General features: G+C 33.6%; 1 protein-coding gene and 1 long non-coding RNA gene across 4 annotated transcripts; one reads left to right on the top strand and one right to left on the bottom strand.

The window, feature by feature from the left end:
- The first annotated feature begins 10,918 nt into the window (after positions 1 to 10,918).
- Positions 10,919 to 12,231, top strand: LOC147397462 (uncharacterized). The gene is made up of 2 exons (XR_015180244.1): positions 10,919 to 11,447; positions 11,824 to 12,231. It is a non-coding gene; the product is annotated as an uncharacterized LOC147397462 (long non-coding RNA).
- Positions 12,232 to 22,228: 9,997 nt separating this feature from the next.
- LOC147397461 (uncharacterized) lies at positions 22,229 to 26,031 on the bottom strand. Of its 3 annotated transcripts, none has more exons than XM_086449148.1 (5): positions 25,808 to 26,031; positions 25,558 to 25,700; positions 23,149 to 23,424; positions 22,916 to 23,063; positions 22,229 to 22,828 (listed from the first exon to the last, which is right to left on the bottom strand). In XM_086449148.1, exons 4-5 carry the CDS (start codon positions 22,935 to 22,937, stop codon positions 22,443 to 22,445), a joined length of 408 nt encoding a protein of 135 aa, XP_086305274.1. In that variant the 5' UTR covers positions 22,938 to 23,063; positions 23,149 to 23,424; positions 25,558 to 25,700; positions 25,808 to 26,031; the 3' UTR covers positions 22,229 to 22,442. The 3 variants fall into 3 exon arrangements, with proteins under 3 accessions (XP_086305274.1, XP_086305273.1, XP_086305275.1); XM_086449147.1 differs by having other exon boundaries at positions 23,149 to 23,338; XM_086449149.1 differs by having other exon boundaries at positions 23,149 to 23,272.
- Positions 26,032 to 26,207: the final 176 nt, after the last annotated feature.

The following is a 26,207-nucleotide window of genomic DNA, read 5'->3' as shown; positions in this document are numbered from 1 at the left end:
GATGCAGCTGGTGGTGGTTCAATACATGTGACATCGACTTAATATAATATTTTTTAACCCTTTTTTGGCTTCCTTACACTTAAAATGTAGCATAGAGAATAATAATGTAATTTGACTGCTCAGAATAGCAATATCGAGTTGAATTTACTCTGGAACACGTAACTGATGATTATATTAAACTCCAAGGGGTTGTCCTAGTGGCAAGCCGAGCCTTCGTAAGTTCTCAAGAAGGATTGGTCAAATGTTTGAAACCTCACAAATGAATTCCTTGAGACTCCACTCTCTAAGGTCCGATTGACCCTCGATTCAACTAGTTGCACGTAGGACTTTCTAAGGGGGTGATGTGTGCGTACACTAAGTGAAAATTGGAAAATTCGACAAAAAAATTTGACAGTTCAAGATCCACAAATTTTAGAAACTGAATTTTAACGGTCTAGGACCGTCGAAATTCTTGATATTCTCAGCTTTGGTGGCTTAGAGCCATCGAATTTCTCTCATCCTTCATTAATAATTTGTCAGTTTTAGCCCATTGAAAAAAAAAAAAAATTGATGATGAAAATTTTGACGTCAATTCAACTCCTTGGTCCGTTAAATTTTATGAAATTTGATGGCCTTGGACCATTAAATTTGGATTTTTTTCACATTGTGGTATGACCTTGGGATTAGTCTCACTCAAAGGGTAGTGGCAAGAAAATGAATTTCTATTCTCTTCTTTATTATAATGCACTCAGCTCAAGGCGTAGAACTCAGTATCTTTTTATTTACTAACTAGATTTAAAAACTGTCTCGTAACTTTAACTGGGCTCCCTTTCGTTTCTTTGTGGCATGGGTTTGAATCATGTTGTGTGACAAAAATGATATCCACATGAAACACTTAATCATATGGAATTTCATTTTTTTTTTCATCAGTTAACTATATCGAATATCTATTTTTGTTAAGATGCAGAAGATACACTGTATAATTGTTAGTGTTTCTCATTACAAATAGAAGATTGTGATGGAGGATATTCTAGAATATTTATATTAGGTAGTTTTCATATAACTTGGTTGATGTAATATCTATAAATATTTTATTTGGACTTTTATAATGATCATCTAAGAATTTCTCAATAAAAATTTAAATTTCTACCATTCATAATTTAACGTTGTAAATTAGAGAAATTCATCAAAGAATAATATTAAAAAAATAAATTAAATATATAATCAAACAGAAAACACGGAGATTTTATGTGATTCCACACGCCATAACACTTCACGCATTCATTAGTTTGAAGCAAATTCCTCTAAAAAGACATTAGATCCTCATAAGTTGCTCGACGGTACACGCAAGTTGACATGCACCTCATGATCATTGGAGTTTGAATATTAAGGATGCAACTGGTCCCACATTTTGCAAGATGATGATGGTCCACTTCAAAAACTTCTGAACTGGAAGTACGAGTTGGCCAACCAATGAATGTTTCCCATTTCATTAATATATAAAAGTTAAGCCTAAGATCCTCCTGCTTCTTGTTTTACTTTAAGGAAACATCCCCTTACTTGCATTGGGAATCACTTTATCAGTGGTTTGACGTATTTCAACACCATGGATCATGCAATAAACAGGTTTTTAAGAAATAATAATAATTTAAAGATTGGGAATGGTAAATTCAAAAAACCATGACTGCTTATCTATATTTGTTGATTTTAAGTTTTATAACATTGCAAGATATCAAGTCTTTATTTTAAGGGTTGGGATCTGATGAATAGTACAGATATGAAATCCCAACCGTTAAAAAGTTATCTTCGCGCTATGTATGATATCCTTGAGATGTAGTTTTTATTTTGATATATTCGGGATTAATCTTGCATTTTTTCATGGAGTCGTTTCTTATGGGTCAACTAATTCCAACCCTTACTTTGAAAGCACATACCCCTCGATGCATTCTCAACCATTAGATTAAAGTCTCCTCTCTTACGTTTTAGTCAATGTTTTTTTGTTTTTTCACTTAGGAAAGTTGATCAGGAGCTTTTAACCAGTGTTTGGGAACTAGAAGTGTGTATGGCAGTAATAGGAGGGACACCCACCACTCCTTTGTATAGATTTATCCCTCCAAATTCATCTTGAAGCATATAACATAATAAAAGAGTATGGAAAATGCTGGAGTGGAGTGACATTAAAATTCACATCATTTCACACATTGTTGATGTGGATGTGTATTGAACCATAAATGCTTCTCGCTTCTCATCCTATGAAAAGCATTTATGAATCAGTACACAAATCCACATATCCACAGTGGTAATGTGTGAAATAATGTCAATTTCAACGTCACTCCAACACAACTAAAAGAGTATTTTTGTAAGTTTAGAAAAGCAACTTAGTTAAATTTAAGTTATAACCTCATTTGAAAGCATAATTAATAAAAAGGGTGGGGTGCCTTCAACCCCCAGCTTACCGATATTAAAAAAAACTTTGTTAAATTTACAATGTACTAATTATATAAAAGTATATATGTGAATTTGTAAATGTACTCATTTTAATATTAATTTTTAACTATTTTTTAATTTTAATTATATTTGACATTTCTAATTCGATCATTTGGTGAAGGAAAAGGCCGAATTGACTACCTTGGACACTATGTTTAATGAAAAAACAATCTATGATGCTCTGCAGACTGCCACGTCAACACAATGTTGATCGCAATGTCTAGGGAAGCCAGTGATCTGAACTATTGCTAATTAATGAGGGGATCAGATCCTTTGTAGCAAGATTTTCATGTAGTAATTGTAAAAGCCCATGGACCTAACTCATCCTCACAAAACCGGTTTGTAAGATGAGGATTGCCCTAGATTTATATATAGCCCAAGGTCATGATACCTAGGTGATATGTGACTATCACTCACACCCCTCCTCATGTGTAACTTATCTCCTACGTGCATGTGGTTACCCTCTCTGATATCATGTAGAAGCCCATGGGCCTAACTCATCCTCACAAGGACATGATACCTGGGTGATGTGGGACTATCGCTCAACTATTATCAACGGTTGAAGGTGTGCCACATCATCAAGATAGTTAAATCCAATCGTTTAAATTTAAGGGTTCAATGACTATCCATTTTAAAGCACTTGATTAAATAAATAAATAATATTTTTTTTTTAAATCAAGTTTTATCTAAACCATGAGTAGAAGAGCATTGACCTATTGTTTTCTTCAATGCAATGTTGCATGGATAGTAGAACAAGAGCTATAGAGGGCTACAAGGACAATGGGCTACAGAGGATCCGCTCCCATTAATGAGTCGTTCTAAATTGATTCCCCACACACTGCTCTTAACACTCAGTTGATGTGGCAATGTGCACAGAATCATAGATCTTTGTCTTTGAGATACAAAAAAAATCAATTGGTTTTAGAGGAAAATGTTGAATTAACTCTGCTTGACACAATGCTGACATGGCAGTGTCTCTAAAAACCATAGATTTTTCTCCTTGTATCTCAACGAAAAAAATCTATGGTTCTGGGAAGGCTGCCATGAGTGCATCAATTTAGAACGACTAATCTTAATTGGGAGTAGATCCTCTGTGGTACTACTTTCCAATAGTTCCCTATAGTGATTTGTCACAGTCTTGATTGATCACTTTTAAAAATCAATAACACCCAAATCCTCTTATTTTATAAGGATAGATCATATTTGGAAAATAAAAATTTAAAAGAAACTTTTCAAACCCATGGTCAAAGGTTTTGAAAATTAGCAGTCCTTGAACTCTTAAATATACAACTCATGTATTTAGTTGTGTTGACTTGTCCCATATCTTAACCGCTTAAAACTACTACATAGAACTTCAGGAAAGAAATACCATAGAGGATCTGCTCGCTCCCCTCTTAATTATAGCCCAAATGGGAAATGTCCTAGGAAAGGACGGGTTGAGCCAAGTTGGCTGCAGATATGGCACATTCAGCCACCTGGAGAAGCTTTCTAATCCTATCCTATCCTATCCATTCTACCATGCACATGTTATTACAACCACACACGCGCGCGCACACAGTTTAATAAAGGGAATTTGTTCTTGGCAACAAACACCTCTCCCCTTATACCTATGTCCATAATGCTCATACCAAATATTGCCATGCGCCATAATAATTCCACCACTTATTAACAATAATATTGGCCAAAGAATCAGGATCGAGAATAATGCCTAAGTTGCACCTTTGGTAGGACTTTAAAACGTATTGGGCTCCTAATTCTACATGGCACGCTGACCAACATGTTTGATCTCCAATCAAAAACTGCCATGTGGGCACCATTCTCGATAGTGACTCTTTAATTAAGGACTAAAATACTTCAAGAATGTTATTCGGATTTAGGTTCTAAGATGAGAGTTGTTACTGGCACCCCAACTTTTACTTATTATACCCTAATTTCACAAATTATTTATCACACCCCAATTAAAGATTAAAACACAACATTCAAACATTACAAAGGTTTGGCTTAAATTATTATCTAAGCGTTACAAAATATTATAACACTCATTCAAACATTTTCAACGGGTGTTTACAATTTATGATTAGGTTCATATAAAATCTTAAACCCAAAAAATATATGTTTAGAGAAAAAAAAAATGGGAGAGAATTTTTGGAACCCCAACTTTTACTTATTGTTAACCATTTACTTATTTTATTTATTTTTAGTTGGTGTGTATTAGTAAAGTTGGGGTGCTAATAGCAGTTCTCTTTAAAATTCATGATTTAGTAAAATTATCAAGTATCCAATTAAAAATTATTTGATCTCAAAATTCCAATAGCTCCTCTAAATCCCAAGAAACACTTCTTTAACTTACCAATCAACTTTACAATCTCAATTATTTTCTAAAATAATTATGAATGTTCCTAGGAGTGTTTTTTGAATTATTTAAAAAATAGTTGATTTTTATTTGATAATAAACATTATCTTTCTAGTTAACTTGTAGCTTAAAAATATTTTGTAAAATGTAAACCAAATCTTTTGAGAGAAATGAAGTCCCTTATAAGTCTTTTAAAACAGGGTAAATAACTATTTCGTGAGTTGAATATGACAAAATTCTGATTTTAACTCACTTTTCATTTTAATTCTCAAAAATTGAGAAGTGAGATCGCAGTTTTTTCAAAGTGAATCTCGTTAGTTTATAAAGTGGCATCTCTCTAAAAAGTAACGAATCTGTGAGATTGTCACTTTTATACCCAACGAGATTGTCATTTTTCAAATAAATATCAGTGATCTTGCTGCTTTGTATGAGCGAGGTCGTCACTTAAAAAAAAAAAAAAAAAAAAGGATTTTTCCCAAAATTTTGCAACTTATGTCCAAATACAATTTTCGGTACACTGTTCATTTTAATTCCCAAAACATGCATTTCGAGTGAATTCATCACTTTTATGATTAATGAATTCGTTGGTATATCTACAAATTAGTAGATATTAAGAGTGACGAACTCACAAGTTCGTAAGTTATAAAAATGACGCATGCATGATTTTGGGAATTAAAATGAGCAGTGTACCGAAATCGGAATTTTGTCATAGTCAATGCATGATATGGAGATTCACCCTTGGAAAAAACTACGATCTCGCTTTTCATGTTTTGGTAATAAAAATAAACAATGAGCCGGAATGAAAAATTTCCCCAAAAATTGATTGCATTTTGAAAATTTTTTCTTTAAAATATGTGGAGATTTAATTTTTACCTAAAAGTTTAGTCCATGTGGAATAACCCTAATAAATGATCTTTCATGGATCTAATTTGTTGCTCTAGATCCCTAATTAGCAATTCGGAATACAACAAAAATTTGAGTTTTATTCAATTTTGGATTGCAAAAATCCAATCTAAAATTCAGTATTAAATTCGATAAATAAAAAATATGTGGCATATGCTTCATACATGTATTATCCATTTCATTTCAAAAATTCTGTAATTTGATAGTGACATTAATAGTGATGTTAATGGTAATGGTGAAGGTAATGATATATTAGTGATGGTAATAGTGATGGTGGTGATAATGAGGGCATTGAGGTTATTGTTTCATTAGCTTATAAGAAAGATCAAAGTCAATGGACAAATCATCAGTTTAAAAATTTAAGGGGTAATCTCATAAATGTAGAGAGTCATGTCATTTTTTTTTTATATAAATAAAATGAATATTTGTCGTAAAAATGTGTATTCCTCCAAAATTTTGAAACATGATCACTTCAAAATCAACTTGGGTTACGCGTTACAACTTACAAGTTTACACTTTGCAACATACAACAAGTCATAGTAGCATTTCTTTTCACCAAGCTTATTAAAATTCGTAAAAATAGTGTTTTATTCTTTTTAAACTTAAAATGCATGTGTTATTCAGAATAGTGCAATAATCCGAAGAATAATATACTTTCATTGAAAAAAACGAAAAATTCGTGAATTTTTCATGAATTAAACAGGAGATTGCTAAAAAGGTTCTAGACTTTGATGTGTGTGCAAGATGGCAAAGTCATTGTAATTACACATGTGCACTTAGGTGTTTATGAGACAAACTAAACGCTTAGCCATCCAATCAATCTGGATGATCTATATCACGGCCATTGAACCAACAATCACGATGATGTATTGTTTGGACAGGCACATTAACTTAACTCTATATAACCAGATTAATTTAGAAATCTTTTTCAACACAAAAACTAGATTTTCTTTATTTTTAGATTAAAAAATATTTTAATTATCTTCTTGATTAGGCTTATAAACTTAGTGCTTGGCTCTCTTTCCATTAGTAAAAAAACGTATGGTAAGAGGAAATAGAGTGACTAGACTTCGTTGTATCCTGGGAGTGTGTTCCCAAGCAATCTTTTTGAATTTCACTTACACATAATGTATGGAGCCATGATTTTCTGACTCAAAATCTTTCACTTGTCGGTCAATGCTCAGCTGACGTGGTAAGCACATGGAATCATAGATCTTTTTCTTACAGAAACACCAACAAAAGAATTTATGGTTGATCATCAATCTAATATATAAGATATTTGAATTTCAAGCTTTGATGACAATGAAATATGGTCAAATCACCTTTTCGCTAACGATCACCTTTTTTGGGGTGGAGGGTTCACCAAACATTCTTAGAAACAGTTATCCAGAATAATGCTCCATGTAATAATACTATTTTGGATGAGTAAGAAAGAATACAGGATATAGGTACATATGACAAACACATGGTTTCCTCTCAACAAGTTGGAATTAAAGGAAAAAAGAAGAATATGGAGTGGATATAAGAGAGGTAGGAGGGGACGATGAACATGTCTAGATGACCATAGAACAGTAGTAGTCATTATCCACGTGTAGCCTAAAGACATAACCAACAGTCGGCACTTTATCCTTATAAAATGCTTACAAACTAAGACAAACAAACACAAAACACATGTCACTGCCTCCATTTCATTTCCTCCTCTTCTTTTGAAATCTTAAAATCTCATCTCCAAACAAAAATAAGGATAAACCACCGGTTTCAACTCTCAAGGCACACAGCTATGTAAACCTGTGAGTCTCTCTCTCGCTCTCTCTCTCATGCATTTTTGTTTACATTTAACAAATGCGTATCCATTATTTGTTTAAATTAGAAATGGGTTTTGTCAAATTTATAAGAAATCACCGTTCCAATATAAAAAAATTTAGTTTTTGTGTGATTTTTAGGCAGAAAGGGAGACAATTCATGAGTGTTAGTTTATGATAAGGTTTTACAAAGGAATTAATGTTGTAGTCATGGAATCTTGTGACCACATACACTGAAACAGTTGCAGTTTCCACGTCTGTGTAGTGTCTGTGATGGATGAGACAGAACTTTCCGCAATAATAGCCGATCTTTTAGACTAAAATCTCGCTATAATCTCTGTTTATTATTTGTTTAATGGAAAACCCATTCTCTGCAAGTTCTATTGGGTGTGAAGGGTTAGATTTGTCTTTTTGGGGGGGGTTAAAGAAAGCATCCCATGTACTCGACTCTGCAACCTTCCATGGTTGTGTAATAAGCTTTAACACAACCATATCGGTAAAACAATGTGGTGTGTGGGTGTGTGAGAAAGAGAGATATATATATCCTCTAGTGCAGGGAGTTGAGTGATGTTATCTAACACTACGTCTTCTATTTTGCCACGTGGCATACTATTTCCGGCTCACTGTCTAAAAATAGGCAGATTGGAAAATCTAGCCGTAAACTAGACATTTTTCATCATGGGTTGAAAGCCCACCCCAGGCCTGTTCATGAAGCCCACCATAAATGATAGATAAATTATTTACAGGACTGTACGTAGGATCTGATTGTACCATGAATGCTGATCTCCTACCCCTGATGTGGATTACATTGCCCAACACCACCCTATAATTTTTTGCCATGTGTCACACATCCTACCGAACTACCAATGAAAAAGAAAATTCTAGCCAACTCTTCAATGATTTACAAGAACCAGCCGATAGGGTTCTTATGAAAAAGAAGTAAAATAATTCGTTTAATTGAAAACAAATTGTAAATGTATGATCAAATTCTAACCTTATTATAGCGTATCTTATCTAATTACTACAACACTATCAATAACAAATTTTGGTTTTGCCTTTAAACATGCAACTCTTCTTGATTTGAAGTAAAATTAGTTTCTCCTTATTTCAATGGTGATTATCTGTAAAAATACTTTGAATAATCAAGTCAATAGAATATAGGTTTCAAGAGAAAGAAATTACATATTTTTACCTTAAAATGAGTTCTTATTTATAAAATTTGTTGTATTTGGGAGTACTATGATTTTCTTGGTCAATCTCATCGTTTCATGAACTGACACATGATTTAATAAAAACGTGTCAATATCCCACTAAGTTTGTCATCCAATACCCATATGATGATTATGGAGATAACATCGCATCTTCCTTTCATGTTGCCTACCTCAACTATTCGATCACTTTATCAATTTATCACTTTATTAAAGGTGTCTATTGTTAGATCTAGTTAACCACTTTATCAGTGTGCATGTATGAATTTGTGACCTACCACACAAATCTCTTGAAATGAGGTAAATATCGCAGTCTTGAAATATATTTGGATGAGATCTCATGCTTAGCACTTGTGACATCTCAGGGCAAGCTATTGGTATTAGGATTGTCGCTTACTCTCAAAAGGTAAATTTTTTATACTCATATTATCATTTGGATTCAAGCATTTTATCATGGGCTTCAATCTCATCCACTGGCCTCATTAGTAAAGTCGAAACTTCTCAAACCCATGCCTAGAAATCATATCAATTATACCTTCTGTCCAATGGCTTTGGAAACTGATGAAAGAGTTTTCCTAGGAGTCGTGATTTTTTGACTCGAGTGTTTTCACTTGATCTGATGTGACAAGGGCACAGAACTATTGATCATTTTCATCAGGATTTTTTAGGAAATAAAAGAAAAAAGTCAATAGTACATGGGCCTTTGCCATGCCAGAGGGAGTGAAAATACGCGAGTCCAAAATCATTAGCCTTTTCATAATGATTCTCGTCCAAACTTAATTTCTATATCACTAAATATTTGAATGTCTGATAATATCATGGGAAAAGACGTGGCACACATGCATGGGTCATAGATGGGTTGGGTCGGGTCGGGTCAGTCGAGAATCACTTCATTTTTCTTGAAAGTGATAACCCACGTGGTACACACCTGATGGTCGGTTCGTCTCTACTGCATTAATGTGGGCCCGGGGACCATATATATTCTCCTTCATCGAATTTCATTCCTTTGACGAATATCCGATGCGATAGTGGGGCATCGAGCTTGATGCACCCTCTTCCACCATGAATCCTGATCCATTAATATAGACCGTCCATGATTGGACCCAATTCAACAAAAATCAAGGTCCAAGTCCAAGTGTCCAACTAGACAACCATTGCTGGATACAATTTGGTGTTTCGGTTATCCATAGTTTCATTCTTCTCTAAAAGTTAGGTGTATATTGGGGAAGGAAAAAAAAAAAAAAGAGTCCGCCTAGCCTTACTGAGTTTTTCAACCTTACTAAGGGTACGTGAGCTCACCTTTTGGCAACCAAAAACACGACCCGAAGCTTCATAATTGTAGAGGAAGGAATTCTATGAATTTTGAAAAAAAAAATAATGAAAAAAATTATTTTTACTATTGAATTTCATTTTTTTTAGTTTGGGAGTTATGTGAAAGTTTTGGTGGCTTTTCAAAACATTGGATCTAGCTCAAAAGAAAAGAAAATTTTGAATTTTATTTTTTTATCTAATTTTTTAAATGAAGCTTATAGGGTTATAGCGTTGGATTTTTGATGTGCTAATCCATTTGAGCAAAACAACCCTTAGCAAGACTCAAAATCTTATTACATTAGTAAAGAAAGTGTTTTACAAAAAAAAAAAAAATACAAAAATACAAAAATTATTTAGATCTATCCAAGTAGATGCTTAGACAGGGACATTTTTATTGTTTTAAATTTTATTTTTCTGTAATAAAAATAAAATTAAATTAGAGGTTAAAATAGTAAAATATCAGGTAAATTTCGACACCCTTAGTGAAAGAGAGTTAAGTGCAATTATCAAAATGTTAGGGGTCAACATGGAATTATACCAAACAACAGGGATCAAAGTGTAATTTACCTTTTTATTAGCGAAAAGTCATGTACGGATATCTCTCTCTAGGATATATACCCGAGTTTCTTTCTCAACTGTTAGTTCGACGCCACTGTGTCTATATGTGATGTTGAGTTATGAAATTACGTAAAACCTATTCGAATTTTACCTTGGACCGACAAGGACCATAAATGGAGGAGACAAAGCTTGGATTCCCTACTGATTTTTGCAGGTCTCTGTCTCTCTTTCACTAACTTCTCACAAACCCATCATCTCTTTCTCTTCTATTTGTGGTTGCAGGAACACTATATCGTCGCCTCTCATATAATGTAAGACAACCCTCTCTCTCTCTCTCTCTCTCTCTCTCTCTCTCTCTCTCTCTCTCTCTCTCTCTCTCTATTACTACCCCAACCCATCTCCCATCTCTTCTTCTTTCCTTATTGTCATTTATTTGTTAACTCTCTAACCCCATCTCTTACACTCTTGATCGCCCTTGCTTGCCCTTATATTTATAGAAGCACATATCTCTATTTTCTCTCTCAACTAAATTTCTCTTACACTTCTTGATTTGTAGCTCTCCATTTCTTTCTCAATGGAATTCCAACCAGATACCTCTCTTGATCTCAGCTTATCTAACCAAGATCTCAACCTCGAACTAGTCCTTGAGCCATCATCTTCGTCGTCTTCATCATCTTTAACCCTAACCGAGCCTCGAATTTTCTCTTGCAATTATTGCAAGAGAAAGTTTCACACCTCACAAGCTCTAGGTGGTCATCAAAACGCTCACAAGCTCGAGCGCAGCTTGGCAAAGAAAAGTCGGGACTTGAGTTCAACTGTTCGTCCACATGCGGGATCGATCCATAGGTAATAATTCAAAATCCTTAATATAGGTTATAAGATGTGCTACATATTACTATAATGCATTTAACTTATCTCTATCAGAGGTGCGGTCATATCAATACTAATGTACCAGATCCCATTAGAACTTTGCAGTTAAATTAGTGTAATTGAGAACAATAGTAGGATGAGTGACCTCCTTGGAAGTTCTCTTGTCATGTAGTTCCCTATTTTTAATGTCTTTTCCATTTGGTAAAACATAGCTACAACTATAAGAATAAGGACCAATGCTTTTGACGATACGATACATATGCGTATAGGTGGAATTCCCGCCATCACCAAGTTATTGATCTCACTAAAAATTGGCTTACTAATCAAAAGAAAAAGTACTTATCTCTATCAGGTCTGATGTTGGTGGCTCGGACCACAATGGACAAGGCCAAACACGGATCATCGGATTTGATTATCAGCAGCAACACGTTGGTAGATTTGTTGGTGAGATGAGTTATGAAAGGAGAGAGATGGGTTATGGTTTGAACGAAGGACAAAGATCTTGGGACACAAGTTATAGGCGGGAGAATCTACAGAAGGAGGACTTCAACCAGCTGGATTTGTCTCTCAAGCTCTAAATTACTGCTTTTATTTCTTTTCATTATCTGAAATCTGACGTTCTTGGTTAATTTTGACTTTGGAGAGATGTAAAAAATAATTAAAATGAAAAGTTTCTGCCTTTTATCGTGAGATTTTATATTTATGTACGTGATGGAAATGAAAATTATCAAATATCAATTATGTATGGAAGTTACTTTTTTTTTTAAGGAGTTGGATAGCTACCAGTACTCTGAATGCCACGTTACTCTGTGTGTGTGTGTGTGCGCGAACATGCGCTCAATGGATTCAATGAGAAGACATTCGTGAGTTGCAGAAGAGGGTGAGAGAGTACTTGAATATAGGTACGAAAAAAACCCTAGATTGGTTTAGTGAGAAAGACACCAAAGATGGAGAGAAGGGAAAGAGGCTTTAATTATTATAAGATTGAACTTGACCGTAGGAATGGTCATAGAGAAGAATAAAAGACTTGTTCATGTCAAATATTTTTTTTTTTTTAAATCAAACCAACGATTGAACCAAAAGTTTGTCAAATTGGTAGATCACGGGATGGCCCCTAATTTAATTTAATTGGATTGATTGACATTATATATATATATATATACACACATCATAAAATAAATTTGGATAGCTACTTGACTTCATATGTACACCTATATATGCCACATGGCATACTCCTTTAAGTTCATTGGGTAAATAAATAATTGGTAAATTAACTTTACGATGGATTTACACACCAAAATTCAGGCTGGTTGATGTTTCTAACCATTGGATTGAAGAACTTTCTTGTCCGTGGATTTAGAATCCAGCTCGTAAGGTCCATGATTAAAATTAAAACAAAAAAACAAAAGGGTACTTGAATTCAATGACTAGAAGAAATCAATCATAGAATGCATAGCGTTCTATATGTAGCTCCTTTTTCCTACAGCACGTTCTATCGACAGTCTAATAAAGAGAGCCACATCAGGGGAAAACAACACCACATCCCGGCCCCTTGTGTTAAGGGCATGGATCTGATTCATAAAAATAAATAAATAATAATTTACATGATCCAAGACTTTTAGAATGGATGATCACTGAACCTCCAATTTCAGTGGTGTAGTTTTAGCTTATGGTTGACATGGCACTTTGTTAACCATCCAAAAGCGCTACAAGAAAAAAGAGCTACAGAGGATCCGCTTCCGTGTAGGCTCACCAATGGGTGACCTAATGTACACGGGTACATTGTGGGTGAAGTTTTTGTAAGAAGTTTCAAAGATTCATGCAAGGACTATAATGTCTATTTTAGGAAAAGCACTTGAGCCACCAACCAAGATAATGTTCCTCCTTTGGATTTCTCTTAATTTATAATACTTAATAAAAGTGATAGAACAATTAACTCGGTGCTAATGACACATTGAATATGCAATCCCACACGTAAGAAATTCGTGTAAGGATTGAAGGTTGTGATGCATAGCTGCGGCGAAGCCAATCATGTGGATGACTTAGCGCAAGCCGTGTTTATTAAGCATCTCATTTTCAAGAAAGTGTGATTTATTTACCCTCTCATTTTGTACAATTCTTTAAAGGTATGTATGATTATATGTGTGGTAAAAATATCCAATTACCACAATGAATATAATTGTCAAGTTTCACCCTATACGTCATCGTTGTGTGATCTTAATGTCCAAGTAATTTTAAATCTTGACGAGTGATCGCCTCAAAACTTGACTAAGTCAACTTGATAAAAGAGTAATTCTACATATTAGACTTGGAAACATGATCGAGTAGGATTGGAAACCAAGACCGGAGTTGTGTATGTTACATTAATGCAATCTTGTAAATATCAAAAATAGAGGGGGGAGGGGGGAGGGGGGGGGGGGGTTTCAATTGTTTAGATGTTAAATAAGTTATATATATGAGTAATTTCAATTTATTTTATTGATCCAGACGAGTTTAATTTGAGTCAGCGTCACTTAAGGACATCCCACTTGTGCTACTCATGATCACATCATCTTTTGATGGAATATTTTTAATTTATTTAGACTCAATGGGACTAATGTATAGGACAAAAAATTTCAAAAAAATTAGTTTTCTACTTCACTTTGACTAATGTTATGGTTTGTGGAGTTTGGTGGCATTTGTCAATAAGGAGGTATTGTTAATCAAGTAGCGTGTCTACAAATCGAACTAAGCATAGAGCTCGTCGGGGGAGCGGGGCAGCAGTCCCCTTGTTTGGAAAGTGGGTGTTTGAGGGCAAAGCCCCGAAATAAAATTTCTAAGGGTATTTTCATAATTTTGTTGGTATTATGTAAAATCTTTTGTAAGTATGTGAGGTTCAAATGTTTTTTATCTCACCTACATGGGTTTAGGGGGCAGCAGTCCCCTTGTTTGGAAAGTGGGTGGTTGAGGGCAAAGCCCCGAAATAAAATTTCTAAGGGTATTTTCATAATTTTGTGGGTATTATGTAAAATCTTTTGTAAGTATGTGAGGTTCAAATGTTTTTTATCTCACCTACATGGGTTTAGGGGGCTGCAATCCCCTTGCCTGGAATGTCGGTGTTTGAGGGTAAAGCCCCAAAATAAATTTTCTAAGGGTTTTTCATAATTTTGTTGGTATTATGTAAAATCCTTTGTAGGTATGTAAGGTTCAAATGATTTTAATCTCATCTACATGGGTTTAGGAGTTGCCAACAATCAAAAAAATTAAGGTGTGAATGGACAACATAAAAAAGAGTTTTGAAATTATATTTTTCAAGGAAATAGTGACTAGAATCTGGTCTTTACATAAAGGTAAAGGTTAAAGAGGTTTGGTTGAAAAATAAAGAAGGTATTAAGTACCTTGTCTAATACCTTCGTTGTCTTTTTCAACAAATTAATAGTTATTAAAATATAGCCAAAGTGAAGTAGAAAACTAGTTTATTTTGAATTTTTTTGAACTTAGAGGTAATGAGAGAAGTTAAAAATTACATGAATTATAGTTCGACCAAACTAAAGAAAATTGTGTTTGCTAAATTTTTTTGTGTGTTTGAGGTTTTGATGGAAATCTAAGTAGATTTCAATTCTTTGAACCCCAAGCAAGATCCATATGACTATGTACTCACTTTGGAATGTTTTGTTGTTGGCATGGAACTCTAAAAACATGTCCATGAATTGGACAAATCCTTATGGGAGTTTACACCTTATAGATGAAAATGTACCCTCTAGGGATTGGTTTTGTTGGTTTAGAGTTTAAAGATAAATCTAGGTTGATTTACACTTTTTACTTACAACCATTTTGAAAAATAAAAGAAGTGGTGTGTCCAAGTGTGTATGCATGTAATGTTCTAAAATAATTTATTGAAGAGACTTAAAAATGGGGGATTACTTCACATTGTGAAAGTTTACTCTCTCCTCCTCAAGTTATTAGAAAGCAATAAGTTAAACAAGAAATTTAAAGAAATTAACCTTTTTTATTGTACTACATGCTCTCTAAAAGCTTATTATATATTTAGAAAGGGAAGATTACCTCACGTAAGTGAGGGTTTACTTTTTACCTCTTTATGTCACTTAAAATAAGAAAATAAACTACTACATTACAAGAAGATAAAAGTACTTGAAATCAAAGAACGAGGGGAGTTATGAAGGAGAATTAAAGGGAATTATTACATAAAAGCATAAACTAAAATCTATATCCCACCTTGGTCTTTTCTCATTTCTCTTTTTTCTTCTTCTTCTTGGTTTAAGATTCTATGATGTGCGAGACAACAGAGTTTTGGAATAGTAGAAGACTTCAAGAAGAAAAAATGACAGAATTTTGGATCTTAGACTTGTCTCCCTCATTTTCCTTGGATGGGTACTCTATTTATATGTTCCAATAAGACCCTTAAGAATATAGTTGTCCAATTTGCTTAATTTTTAAATATTCTCAAGAATAACTCAATGAATAACTTCAAATACCGTCCATCGACTTGTCGATAATTGTATTTGCATTTCTTTGAGTCCTATCAATCATGTTCATCAAAAGATAGAAGTATTAAAGCTCAAAGGTTCCAGAGAATTCTACTCGAGGGATAAAAATGTCAAAGTTCCTTGAATCTTGTCAAATTATAAATAACTTAATAGCAATGACATATAATTTTGGAGTGAGACTTTGAATTTTTAAGTCACTTGTTTTAAAAGAGTTTCCAACGAGCTTAAAGATATAAGGGTCATCGTCCATAAGTTTTAGAGAGTTCTTATGATTATACGAAATAGTCAAGGCCTCTTGATCTTGATCAATTTACAAATAATTGTGTAGGCAAGGCCTTGAATTAAGAATTGGAAGGATGAGTTTAAGTGTCAATCTCTCTAATCGAGTCTCAACAAATTGGAGATTAAAGGATAATTGACTCTTTGTGTGGACCAAATGAGACTATGCGCCAATGCTGGAAGAATTAAAGAATTACTAGAAAACCTAAGTAGAGGAATCATGTAAAGTCTAATGCAAGGGCATAGAAGAAAAATTAGGAGATTTTCTTAAGGAATAAATCACTAATGAAGAGTTTAAGAGGTCATTTCCTAAAGCAAATCTAGAGCACACATGTGCTCACATTCTCATTATAACCGTTTAACGAATTGGATTTAGGTGAGTGAAGCCTAAAGTAAAAATGACATGAACATTAACTAAGTAAAAAAGTCAAAGTAAAAGCGCAACTTGCATATAGGTGTGTCAAAGCCAATGCAAAAGGTAATTTGCATGTAGGTGAGTAAAAATTAATGCAAAAATAACTAGTCTCTAGGTGACTAACGGTCAAAGCATGGGTAAGCTTGGGCGTTGGTCAATAAAAGGCAAGCTAAAAACATCTGAATTTTGGTTGTGCTTAGAATAGTTCCTACTCGATCAATTGAAATTCTCTCGAGTTCATCTTTCTTTACTAAATTTGATCGAGCTCTCGGATTCGGTTTTGGCAAATTGGGGTGTCTACACCTTAATTAGGTTTTTGGGGGCATATACATTTATTTTCGACAAAAGGGTGTAATCTATAATTGTGGATTTTATGTTCATAGTAGAATCAATGTGATTTGTGGATATACCTCAATCTCTCTCTTTTTTTCTTTTTTTTGATATCCGACATACCTTTATCTTGAGGGAACCATATAATAATTTATGTGTTTTTGAATGTGATGTGATTGCATATTTATTTATTTTCTTACTGCACTTAGATTGATTTCTCTACAACAACCCCCTCTTACTTTGGTGGAGAATATTTTCTCTTGTATTCTTAGTTGTATGATAATATGGGACCAATTGACCTAAGGTTATAAATGGGGTTGTGTCCCTCCTCCCCCTTCCATAAATTTTCATTGAAATTAAGTGTGGGAAACTTCGTACTATTTCCCTAGTTTACACGTTTTAAATTTGTTTATCTATTTTCGTTTAATTGATGAGCAATTACTTTTTAGCTTACCTAACTTTGGAATTTAACATAAAGTCAAAATAAGTAATGATTGAACAATATTGTTACAAGTGTATTTTTCAATTGCTGGCAAATTGATACAGATGCCCCTTCCCTGATTGGTAATTAGATATCAAGAAAAAATTGTACTCGTTTCAAGCCAATATGTGTTACCTATCAAGAAGATTAATTTACTAGCTAGATCAAGGCTCCATTTAATAGGATGATAATAACCATTTGATCTTTGATTCTTGTAAGAAATAATAATGAATTGACTCGGAAAATACTCAAATATGCATAGAACTATAGATTTCTCCTTAGGTATCTCAAGGAAAAATCTATGATTCAGTAAGATGACGTGTCAATTGAGTATTTTTTTTAGTTAATTTATCACTAATGGAGTACATAACATCATATAGGAAATTGGATAAATTGTGTTTGGATAGAGCTCCTTGACGACTTCTACTCTTGCGGGGAACTAGCAAACAGTTGGATACTTAAAGCATATGTCTCTTGACTCTTGCACAAAGAGGTTTTTACTCTTCCGCAAAAAGTTCCAAAAACACGTTCTTGTGCAGAGAGGTGCGCGGAGAGGTTGGACTTCTGCTTTTGCAGGGAGAGTCTGTATCCACACAAGCCATAGTTACTTGACTAAAATATTATTAGGTGTGGGCTCTAAAGGATATTATGACTTTTTTTTTTTCCACGAAGTTTCACAGATTAGATTTTAAAGAAAAAAGTTGTGATAATTCGATCTTTTGCTTTGGGATACAAGAAAAACATTTATGGTTCTGAAAAAAGAGCGTCAGTGTATCATTAGTAAAAAAAAAAAGAAAAACACACACCATAATAAATGTAGGGATTATAGTATCTATTTTAGGAAAAGCATCCGAGTCGCCTACCCAAGATAATGTTTCTCCTTTCCTTCTTTTTTCTCTTTACTTGATACTTTTAAGCAAAAGTGAGAGAATTTAACTGGTGCTAGTGACACATTGATTAAGCAATCCCACACGAAAGAAACACATTGATGGACCCAAGTTATAATGCATATTGCAGATCATTTGTTGCTGTATGGCAACAACGACATAGCCCAAGCCGTGTTTAAGCAGTTGATTAAGCACTCATATTTTGGGAAGCATAGCTTAACCAATTCTCTTGTTCAGAACTCGTTATGGTTAATGTAATTGTCAAGTTTCTCGAACTCTACATTATCATTATGAGATATTAACATTCGTATTATTTTAAATCTTTAAAGTCACCTCAAAATTTGGCAAGTTAACTCAATGAAATCCAACTTATATGGCGTAAAACATGTGTTATGTCCTTGAAAATAATTAGGAGTGCCATTCCCACTCTCCCAAACCTGAATCTAATGCCTTGGGAATTGATCATTCCCTAACATCCCTGCTCTCAAAATACTGGAATCCGCTCCTAAAATATTGGAAATATGAAGAATCTCTCTATTAATAATATTAAGTACTTTTTTTATTTCTTAAGTCAATATTTATCTGCTAATTGAAAATAATTCTTCTGATGGAATATTGGTGATTAACAAACTTAGAAGGTTATAATAATTTAATAGTATATAAAAAATAAAAATAAAAACTAAAACGTTTTTACAACTACAAAATATATTATAAACCTTCAAATAAAAGACATTTTAATTTTAAATTCTCATTAACTATTTATTATCGATAAATAATGGTAAGCCATAACAATAATAAGAGAAAAATGTTGTCACAATATGGACATAGGATGAGTATATAAAAATTATATGGCCAAACTATGAACTAAAGATAAGTCTTGCTTGTCATATTTTCAAGGCACGCGTTAATCAATTAAAAGAGATTTACTTTCAAGCCACACTTGAAACAGATGAATTGAGTAATAGCGTTCCTCAAGGACATCCCACTTTAGATTAAAACACTTATTTTAAACTGTTTAGGAGGATTACAAAATTCTGGATGAGCATCATAGTGCGGTCGTGTTCTTGTTAACTGACCTACTTATACTCAAGAGCTTCTTATCGAGACAGTAGAAGAACTGTCAGATGATGAACCCCAAAGGTGGATGAGAAACACGTCCAATCCATAACCATGAACACGACCATGTCTCTTGGATCCCATGACCTGATAGTATATATCTTCTTGACTCATACTGTCTTGGGAGCCCTATGGAGCTTTTTCCCTTTAATTTTGTATTTTTCATCGTAGAAATTCCACAATATATATATATATATATTTTATATCTTAATTATATAAAAAAGAAAATTTTGGGAAGGCATAACTTATATTCCGTTTTGTGTTGCTTTAGAGATCGAATGTGTAAACAAAATAAAGATAAAGAAAAAAAAAATCAAGGGAATCTATAATGATTTTCATACTTTTAATATATAGATAGCAATGTTTATTATGTTTGGCGATTTATATATCCAATTGGGCCATGTAATTGTCCTTTTGTATTTCATCTTTGAAATAAGCGAAGCTCATCTGTAGAGGGCGTATTTTTGTCGTTTAAAAAAAATAATATTATAATGATGTTGGGCACTAACAAAGATAATATTTTTAACCATGGGAGATTAAAAGTAATATTTTAATGGTAATGGACTCTAATTATCCCTCATATGGAAATGGAAATGAAGGGTACTATTGTCATACAAAGACCACTGATTTTGTTTAAGGGAGTGTTTTTGGTCGTGTTTGGATACACAATAGAAAGTATTAATTATGGAAGAAAGTGGTTTCATTTTTTTTATTTTACTTTTTAAAAGTAATTTTTTATAATTAATAAAAAATTATATTTTTTAATTTTTAAAAGTAAAAAAGAAAAAAAAAATTACTTTTTAAGTGTATCCAAAACAGACTCTTAACGAAGTTGGAAAAAATTAGGTTTGTAGAGAATTATTTCAATTTTAGAAAGAGAATTTGTAAATAGTACTTAATTGGCTTTGTATCTAAAACCATGATACAACTTCAGTTAAGCATCAATATGTCTATCACCAATGTGGAGGATAAGTTCATGGACATCTTTGATAAAAAAAATATTAACCCAAATAGAAGTAAAGAGGCGTTCCACTTGCTCAGTGTGTAGATTTCATGCACCCACTTAAATAGACAATAAAAAAAAAGAAGGAAAATCCTAGAGCGACTTTATTTTTCACTATGTTTCACACTGCATTGATGTGGTGGCCACAGATGTGTTTCCCCGAGATACAAGTAGAAAGCATCTATGGTTATGTGTGCACCTCCTCGCCAGCACAATGTGAATCGCAATGAAGAACAAATCCTCCTCCCCCCAACCACGACTCTAAATAAATGGTGAAATGACAAAATTGATCTTAACCTAAAATAATAAAAAAGACTAAACTTTTTGTTTGGTAGGAAATTATTTTCTATCAAAACTTTCATTATAACTTAGTATAATCCTACCAAATTTAATACGGTAAGTATGATATCAGATCTTTCTGAACTTGTTTGGTAGGCGCATACTAAATATTTGTTAAAGTATTCGGTATCAACCTACCAAACGAAATTTCGTTTGTTTTTCTTTTTCTCGAGATTTTCTAATAACTTCTAAATCAAGAGTTGAGGTTTCCATTATCATTTGTAGTCTATTTTGTAATATCTAAGGGTATTGTTTCTAGTATCACAAAATTCTTATTAAAACTTTATTCAAAGAAAAATAAGAAGAAGACTGAGAGCGTGAAACTCAAGGTGGAAAAAAAGAAGGCAAGAGAGATAAAAAAGAGAGGAAGAAGAAAAGACAAGGTTCAATAGGAATGATGGGTGCAAAGAGTACATGAAATAAAGGTTTAGTAGGGGTGTTGGGTGCCTTGAGATTGAAGGGATGTAAGGGAGGTGCAAAGAGTTTAACTGGTTGGGGGCAAGTAGATCGCTTCTAAAGTAAAAAATACCAATAAACTAAGGGTATGTTTGATTACATGGAAAGTCACTTTCCATGGAATTTGAAATCCATGGAAAATTAGTTGTGGAAAATAGGTAGGGTTGGAAAATCAAATTCCATTGTTTGATTTCACTTTGATAAAATCATGGAAAAATATAAGAAAAAAAAAGAAGAGGAGAAGGAGGAAGAAGATGAGAGGAGGGGGAGAGGAAGAAGAAGATGACGAGGAAGATGGAGGAGGGAGGATGTGGCGACGACGGAGGTAAGTGAGGAAGATGGGGGGAGAACGTGGTGGTGGTGGAGGAGGTGAGGAATGGAGAAGAAGGAGAAAAAGAAAAAGAAGAAGAGGGAGAGAGAAGGTGGTCGGAGACGGAGTCGACGGCAACGGCAACGGCGATGGTGACGACGACGAGGTTAATGTAATGGTGGTGGTGGTCGTGGTAGTAGTGGTGGTAGGGAAGAATTGAGGATGAAAAATATGCGTGGATTTCATTTTTCCACCCATATTTAGTGGACTTTTTGAATGAGGTGGAAAATGAATTTCCATTTCCATGTGCAATCAAACACTTGAAAAATGTCATTTTCCACGGAAATTGATTTTCCACCATATTTTCCATGTGCAATCAAACATACCCTAAGGGTATGTTTGATTGCACATGGAAATTCATTTTCCATGGAATTTGAAATCCATGGAAAAATGGTATGGAATTTGAATTTCCATAGAGAAAATTTCTCTCTGTTTGATTGCACATGGGAAAATGCATTCATTTTCCAAATCTATTGTTTGATTGCAAGTTGGAAAATTTAAATATTTTCCAATTTCACTGTTTATTATCATTTTAGTTATTAAATAAAATGGATCCTATACAATAAAAGTCTATCTAAAAAAACATACTTTCACTACAAAAATTACCATATATAACATTGATGTGGTATAAAATTTACAAGCATGATGAATTAGTCATACATCATGATTAATACAAAATAAGTATACCCAAAAAATATATGTAAGACATATCCCCCAAAAAATACAACATATAACCATTGCAAATCAGTATGATTTTTTGTATTATAATAAATACATCTCCCAAAAAAAATATGACATCTAACAGATCCTAAGTGTCATCTGACTTTCCTAAGCGCCTAAATAACCAATCCCTCTTCATGTCACTTGCCAAGCCAAGGAATATGTGTGCTGCTTCTTGACGCTCACCCAAGTAATCAATCGCTTCTAGCATGATTTCTCGAGAGATATCAGGAACTTCATTGAGTTCCTTTTGCAATTTGGCTATGTTAGGTCTCTCCATTGCCGTTGCCATACGCATGGCTGCAGAGGCAAGTATGGAAATCGTTGCATCATTAGATTCTTCAGAATTACGCTTTCGCCTTCTCTTAGACGAAGAATTTTCACGAGAAGGCACCGATGAAGATCCTGTTTGTTGTGTAGGTACGTCACCTTGTCCAATTGCTTCTTGTACCTCATCGTCTATTTCATCAAGATCTAGTACAAAAAAAAATTAAAAAATACATTGAAAGATGAAGTATGCAATTTTCAAAATAATTGCATAAACCAAGGAAGAATTCTTACCTATTTCTTCAATTGGAGACATTTCAAGTTCAGTTTCTATTCCAGTTGTACATCGTTCTCTACTTGCTTGATCATTACCGACAATAATGGCAAGATCATCATAAAATGGGATGCACTTGTGACGGTATTCTGCATTTTTTGGATGTTTCTAATAAGAAAAGACAAAAAAATAATTAGAATGATAAATGTATGAAGAAAAAAATGTCCTTAAATTTAATATTTTGAAAACATACCTCTATATACTCTTTCCACGCCTCATCATCTGCTGTCACTAATTGAGTATCCTTGTCCCATCCAAAACCACTTTGTGAAATCACCTCCTTTGCATTAAGATATCTCTTTCTAAGTGTCTTGAGCCTGTATCGTACATTTTGGGCATTTACTTCTTTTTGCCCAAAAAGAAACTTCCTGTGTGTGAATTTCCTGTAAGAAACCAAGAAACTTTCACCTAATCACCTTCTAAATCCCAATTTTGGCATCAATTATAAATCCCACCCATGGCATGTCACCTGCAGAACTCATTTTGAACAGTTAAGGAATCTCGCTATAATCCTTGCCTACTCCATTCCAATTTTCAAGTACAACCCATCTATCTAATAGGGCTAAAATTAAAGATTGGTCCACATCTACCAGATTTAGAAGCCCACCATGCCAACTCAACACATTAACACCCTTACATATGTCTAACACCAATACATATGGTTTGGGACTTAGGATTATTAAGACACAAACATGGGCCGACTTCAAAACTTGATTAGTTGACTATATGGTCCATGCATGAGCCTTGGATCAGATCTGACCCTTATATTGGTAAGTAGCCCCTTTTGTAAAGTCATGTGAAGCTGACCCATATATGTGTTCATAGATCAGTTTGGTTCATGCCATATGGATCACAGGTTTGTTTGGGTTGAATAAGATTCAAAACCAGGTCTACCCATATCCAACTTATTCAAGTTTTAGAGAACAGTCATGACAAACAAATTGAATATTCATCTAAGGGTAGCGTTCAATGGCAAACTTTTTAGCAAACTTTTTGGCAAAACATTTTTCAAAACATGAGTTAGAGGTTTTGGAATGAGCTGATTTTTGGTGAGGATGATCTCTATGGTGAGGAGATCATCCTCGCCAAAAATCAGCCCATTCCAAACTTCTAACCCATGTTTACAAGCTGAAAAATTGTGGACTGTCCATTTTTTGTAAATTGTTTTTGATGGGGTTAGAAGTTTTGGAATGGGTTGATTTTAGGTGATGATGATCTCCTCACCGTAGAGATCATCCTCACCAAAAATCAGCCCATTCCAAAACCTCTAACTCATGTTTTGAAAAATGTTTTGCCAAAAAGTTAGCCATTGAACGCCCCCCTTCATCTAATATTTCTTTGATGCATTAAATTGAATATCCAACTTATTTAAAAAGATTCTATATAGCAAAGAAGAAAAAAAAACTATATATAACAACCATTAACATTGTAATTGGTATGCTAAAATAACGTTTGGAAAAAAATACCCATTATGATTCGTTGTTCTCACCTATTTTATTAATGTTAATTTCTCAAGAAAAAAAATCATGAAAATATTTTCCCAACAAACCAACCGACACTAGATAAAAGAAAACAACATAAGTCATGAAGGCACACATATTTTACATGATTTATACACATTTGCTATGATTAAAACCCATCAATCCCACGGTTAGGATTAAAAAAATAAAAATAAAATTCTCTAAACAAAAGTCTTTTTTTTTAGATAAGATGTTCAAACCATCAAATTTGAACTAACTTAGGTTTCAATAGAGTTTACAATCCACAAATTCCTTTATAGAAATCACTTTGGATGCTTCACTAAAATTGGTGTAATAAAATCACTATGAACAAAAGGGTGAAATACAACCAATTCCATAATAGAAATCAACAAGGATGCTTCACTAAAATTGGTGCAATAAAATTGCTATTAATAAATCTTACAACAAATACACACAATTCCAAACAAAAATTCAACCAAAAATATTCTACATAAATAAATCCTTCAAAGTTTCCCATAACTAACACTCTTCCAAATGTCAACTTCAACTAGGCAATTTCTCAAACATCTAATCTACATAAATGCTTCAAATTTTTTCACAAATGAACAAAGTAAACATTAATAAATCCTACAATAAACACATACAATTCCAAACAAAAATTCAACAAAAAAATATCCTACATATTAAATCCTTCAAAGTTTCCCATAACACTCTTCCAAATGTCAACTTCAACTAGGCAATTTCTCAAACATCTAACCTACATAAATGCTTCAAATTTTTTCACAAATGAACAAAGTAAACATTAATAAATCCTACAACAAACACATACAATTCCAAACAAAAATTCAACAAAAAAATATCCTACATATTAAATCCTTCAAAGTTTCCCATAACACTCTTCCAAATGTCAACTTCAACTAGGCAATTTCTCAAACATCTAACATACATAAATACTTCAAATTTTTTTCACAAATGAACAAAATAAACCTTTTCAAATTCGAATCCTAACCTTCCACAACTCAAATCAGATTTTGATATAATACCAAATAAATTCCTTTCATTCTAAAAATGGATTTGAGGTTCCATCAAAGAATTCAAAATGTACATTAGAGAGAGCTTACCTTGTGATATGGAAGAGATTCTCTAGAGTTAGGATTCTCTTCTAGATCCACTGAGAAGAACGATTAGAGGTTTCTCTTATGGTTCGATTGAAGAACCATGAACGGGGGTGAGAGCACGAGAGTCACAAAACAGATTGAAAGAGCTTTTTAATTTAAAAAAAAAAGAACAAAGAAACAAAGATTAGGTTACTTGGAGAGAGAGAGAGAGAGAGAGAGAGAGAGAGAGAGAAGAAGAAGAAGAAGAACAAACCTGTGACGAACTTATGGAAGTTGCAGACGTTGGTGACGAGGGTTTCGTTGGTGAAGAAGGTTTTGTTGGTGAAGAGGGTTGGGTAATCTAATTAAACAAGAAGTCCATCTTGGATGGAAACTCATTTCCTTGGGGTGAAGGTGGGATTTTAAAATCCAGCAAATGGTGGATTTTTAATGGGGTTGGAAAATAGATTTCCATGGAAAATGTTACAATCAAACACTTGACATTCTAATTTTCCATGGAAATTGAAATCCATGCCATTTTCCAAGCCTAATCAAACAGACCCTAAGAGTCATGTTGGAGTAACATTGATATGTATATTGTGGGGGATATTTCTGACATGGATGTGCGTTAGAACCATACATTCTTTTCATTAAGATACAAGTGAGATCATGAT

This window comes from Akebia trifoliata, chromosome 8 (genome assembly GCF_017979445.1).
Source record: "Akebia trifoliata isolate Shusen 1 chromosome 8, ASM1797944v1, whole genome shotgun sequence".
Lineage (NCBI taxonomy): Eukaryota > Viridiplantae > Streptophyta > Magnoliopsida > Ranunculales > Lardizabalaceae > Akebia > Akebia trifoliata.
The sequence above is the reverse complement of the archived record's forward strand: the minus strand, read 5'-3'. Positions and strand labels throughout refer to the sequence as shown.